The following is a 4,798-nucleotide window of genomic DNA, read 5'->3' as shown; positions in this document are numbered from 1 at the left end:
CATTTATATTTGCACACAGTTTATTTCTTACAGCAGGAAAACTGAACAGAATGTATGTAAGAGGTTAGAGTGAGGATGACGTCACTTAATACAGAAAATACATGTTTTTCTGTTTTGATGATGAAGGACTTCTTTAGCTCTGTAAACAGCTACACTTGAGAGGACAGAGGTGATTTCATGGATCAATAACAATGTGTTTATCAGCTTTCATCATCGCAGTGCAGACATGACATCAGATCTATCAAAGTGAAGGCCGTCTCTCTGATGACGTCACAGAGTCGTTGTGTCCAATAAAGGATCTCAGATCAGCTGCTGCCATCTTGTGGCCACAGTTGGTTACTGTCTCTGAAAGTTGTCTCATGTTTCCTGTTGTCCTGTTAACAAAGGCTGGAGCTCATCATGCTGAGAGGGGAGCAGCATTTTTTGGTTCTTCACACATGTTCATTATATTCTGATGATCCTGGATGGAGACAAACTACAGATAGGTGTGTTCAGCCCAACTAGTTTATCTCATTACAGCAGTTTGATGTTTCCCTTTGAATCCCCCTGAAGATACTGACAGTGAAGCACGTACATAATACTCCAGCCTTTCAACTCTGAGCTTATTTAGTTCTATTAATACACTGAAATCTCATTTGTGTCATGAAGAAAGTCTTTAATCAAACAGAATTCAAAGATCAGAAACATTTCATATATGGAGTTAAACATGAATCATTGTTTCAACAATATATTTATTGTTGTCATAAACAGACAAGAAGACAACAACAAACTGCTCCTCCCATTCAACACATGTCAGTCCATATCCCAGCAAACTAAATCATCTCCATTTACACACATCAAATAGAAACATGAATCACTTGTAATGATTAGAAACTTGATAGAATTTCAAATCTAGTTTGGGGAGTCATTCAGTGAGAAACAGTGAAATGATTTTCCATGTGAAAAGGTGGACAGCAGAAACAGAAAGAAACAGTGAGAACTAAAAGAGAAACAAAGAGCTTTGGAACAACGAGGCAGCAGGAGGACAGCTGCAGTTTAACAGCTTCAATTCACTGACAGGAAACAACATTAGAAATATCATCATCCTCAACTCATCTGCTCCACTGACACTGACACCTTCAACGGACACACCTTCACTTTACCATAAGTGTTAATGTATGGAAACATCCTGTGAGTGAAAGTGTGTGTGAAGGTGTGTATGTGTGTGTTAGTATCAGGATCAGAGAACGACAGCTTTCCTCTGTTCCAGTCCAGATTCACTCTGATCCTCTGGAGCTTCTTCTGGACTGAGAGAGCAGTGAGAGGAGCTGATGGCGACCATGCTGAGTATTTACCTTGAGAGAAACTTATTCTCCATAATTCAGACAGCATGATTCCCTTCCTCTGCACAGACTCTGCAAACACACCCAGTTCCCAGCAGTCGAAATATGTACTGTCTCCAACATCAACATCCCAGCTGTGAGTCCCTGAGTTAAAGCCCTCAGAGCCCAGGACAGAGAAGTAACGATCAATCCTCTCTGGATTATCAGGAAGCTGCTGCCTCTCTCCTCCATAACTCACACTGGTCAGATCTTCAGACAGGATGAGTTTTGGATGAGCAGTGTTTGGGTCCAGAATGAGAGGAGTGTAGGAGACCATGTCCTTCATGTTGTTCCAGATGTTGAAGGTCAGGTTGCCCAGGTGTTTGGCCTGGTCTATCAGAGCTCCTGAGGGCAGCTGTGGATCATCCAGCAGGGGGCAGCGCTGGACTCTTTCCACTGCAGCCTTGTAGTTGTGCAGGAATGAGACGTCTTCAGCTCTCAGCTCCTCCTCTGTGGCTCTGACTGTGTCTGAAAGAGCTGCTATCTCTCTGCTCAGAGCCTCCATCTTCTCCTTCATCATCCCACTCTTCTGCTCCTCTTCCTCCCTCAGTGCAGCCAGCCTGGCCTCCTCTTCCTCTGCTAGAAACTGGTGAAGCTTCTTAAACTGCTCCTTAATCTGCCTCTCTGTGTGTCGGGCCTGGATCTTAATGTGTTCTGCTGTTTGATCAAACTTCACTTGAACTTCTTCACAAACCTTTAACTTCTTCTTTAAGGGCTCCAGAGTTTCCTGAAGTTCCTTCTTGTGTTGTTGTGCAGCTTCATCGATGGGTCTGAATCTGTGATTGGTGTGTTTTTCTGAGTCTCTGCAGACGACACACACTGGCTGCTGATGGTCCAGACAGAAGAGTTTGAGTTTCTCAGAGTGCAGACTGCAGAGAGTCTCTGAAGCTCTCTGATCTCTCTCCTGTAAGAACGACTCACACAGGTTCTTTAAAGCCAGATTTAAAGGTGGATCATCCTTTGAAGATCTTCTCTTACAAACTGGACACTCGTGTGTTGGTCTCTCTCTCCACCATCTCTTCAGACAGTCTTTACAGAAGCTGTGGCTACATGACAGAAGAACAGGATCTCTGAAGACCTCCTGACAGACCGGACAGCAGAGATCCTCCTCTGATCTGGAAGCCATTGAGTCTGTGAGTGAAGCTGAAAACAGCAGACAGGAAGTACAGTCAGTCCTGGCTCCCCTCCCTCCTCTACGACCTTCACTGAAACTTCCTTTGAGTCGTGTTTTTGCTCAAACTCACATTCAGTGTGTGGAGCGTCAGCAGCTTGAAGCAGCAGTGTTGGAGTTTCCACTTTTCTCTCCTGTAGCTGGACTCACTCAGAGGAAGCTGCTAGTTTGGTCTGAACTCAGTCTGATCGTCTGTGCGTCTCTCTTTACTGAGGACGAAGAACTTCCTGTTTCCTGGTTTGTCGCATTTGAGTGACGTGAGGGGAGGAGACAAATGTTGCTGTTTGACTTTTAACTAAGGTGTGTTTCAATCCTGCCTGTAGCTCAAAAACTGTAAAACAGTTTTTTTGTCTTTTCACCTCCACAGGTCACAACATGAAACCTTTTATGAAGTTTATAAAATAAAGTGTCACTCGGTGGTGCAGCTGTTTGTCAGCTTCTATTTTAGACTTTGTTCTGGTTCTTGTTCAGGTTCCCAGCAGTGGGAGTGTAATGCAGTCACACACACACAGGTGGTGTTAAGGTGGATTCACTTTGTTACAGACAGTGGTGTTATTTCTTGTAACTAAGGTTGTGTTTCACTCCAAAGTTCAGACATTAACCTGCCAGAAGTTGTAAAAGTTACTAATAAAGAGCTTTTATCTCATTTCACATGCAGGTCAGAGCATGAAAGCTGTGATGCAGCAGTTTGAGAAAAATTGCTGCTGATATAAAATATTTTTTGTGGTTTTACAAAATATATAAAAGAGCAGAAAGAAAAGAAATAAGTGTAAAGAGTGCAGCAAAATGCATGTTTTAGTGTGAGTTGGTTCATCTGATCTGGTTGTGTAAAAGTCACTGCATGACACTGAGTTATGAGCACACAGAGAGCTCAGCTGGACACACCCTTCAGTCCTCCATCAAACACAACACACCTACACACTGTTTCCACCAGCTGCAGCACAGTCCAGTCTTTACAGTCAGGGAGGGCTTTTAATTTGAAAGGCACCACACAGGAAGTTTAAGAGGAACAGAAGAAGAACCAAAGGATGGTCTGTGATGTTAAGGTTAGTGTGATCAGCATCAGCTGGAAATATGAAACATATCAAACATGTGAGGAAGAAGCAGCAGCAGCTCACACGTTTACCACAACCACACACAGTCCTCTGAGAGCAGCGTGGCCTCCATCTTTGAAACACAAACTCAAACGCACAAACTCACTGATTGATTATTGATTGATTGATTTTCAGAGATGAGTAATTAAAGTTTATTTATTAAGCTCTTTTCACAGCGGTCACAAAGCGCTTCACACAAAAGGCTCAAATAAACATGAACATTAAGTGGAAATAAAGATTCAATAAGACAGTAAAATAAACAGGTAGTTTTAAAATAAATAAATAATAATTCAATAAAATGTTTGTCATTAGAAAGCCTGTAAAACAGAAACATTTGAACAGCTTTTTTAAAGAATCCACAGAGTGGACTAAACGTAGTTGTGGAGGCAGACTGTTCCACAGCCTTGGTGCCACAGACTGAAAGGCTCTGTCACACTTAGTCTTTAGTCGTGTACAGGGAACAACTAACACATCATGAGTCCGTGAACGGAGACAACGAGCAGCATATATTTTGTAAGAAGTTGAGATAAATAATCTAGGACGTGATCATTTAGTGTTCTGTGTGTTAAAACAAGAATTTTGAAACAAATCCTGAAATTTATTGGGAGCCAATATAAAGAAGATTAAATAGCAGTAATGTGAGCTCGCTTGTTAGAACATGTTAGTCGTCTGGCTGCAGCATTTTGTATAACCTGGAGGTGAGAACGACATGATGTGTCCAGGCTGGTAAACAGGACAAAAGCCAGAACATCTTACTATTCGTCACTGATTGAAGAAAATAAGAACAACCCCAGGTTTCTCTTCAGCACTGTAGCCAGGCTGACAAAAAGTCAGAGCTCTACTGAGCCAACAATCCCTTTAACATTAACTAGCAATGACTTCATGAACTTCTTCACAAATAAAATTTTAATCATCACAGAAAAAATTACCAATAATCATCCCACAGATGTAATATTATCTACAGCTACTTTTAGTACCATTGATGTTAAGTTAGACTCTTTTTCTCCAATTGATCTTTCTGAGTTAACTTCAATAATTAATTCCTCCAAACCATCAACGTGTCTTTTAGACCCCATTCCTACAAAACTGCTCAAAGAAGTCCTGCCATTAATTAATGCTTCGATCTTAAATATGATCAACCTATCTCTAATAATCGGCTATGTACCACAGGC

At 41.7% G+C, this 4,798-nt stretch overlaps 1 protein-coding gene across 1 annotated transcript; it reads right to left on the bottom strand.

The window, feature by feature from the left end:
• Nucleotides 1-990: 990 nt before the first annotated feature.
• Nucleotides 991-2,828, bottom strand: LOC102079314 (nuclear factor 7, ovary). The gene is made up of 2 exons (XM_019347813.2): nt 2,606-2,828; nt 991-2,504 (listed from the first exon to the last, which is right to left on the bottom strand). Exon 2 carries the CDS (start codon nt 2,485-2,487, stop codon nt 1,087-1,089), a length of 1,401 nt encoding a protein of 466 aa, XP_019203358.1. The 5' UTR covers nt 2,488-2,504; nt 2,606-2,828; the 3' UTR covers nt 991-1,086.
• Nucleotides 2,829-4,798: the final 1,970 nt, after the last annotated feature.

The sequence above is a fragment of the Oreochromis niloticus genome, unplaced genomic scaffold, assembly GCF_001858045.2.
Source record: "Oreochromis niloticus isolate F11D_XX unplaced genomic scaffold, O_niloticus_UMD_NMBU tig00000235_pilon, whole genome shotgun sequence".
NCBI classification, from domain to species: Eukaryota; Metazoa; Chordata; class Actinopteri; order Cichliformes; family Cichlidae; genus Oreochromis; species Oreochromis niloticus.
Note: the sequence above shows the minus strand (reverse complement) of the source record. Positions and strands in the feature narration are given on the sequence as shown.

Excerpts from the sequence above, each read along its gene's own strand:
- LOC102079314 (XM_019347813.2), bottom strand. The coding sequence starts at position 2,487 with ATGGCTTCCAGATCAGAGGAGGATCTCTGCTGTCCGGTCTGTCAGGAG.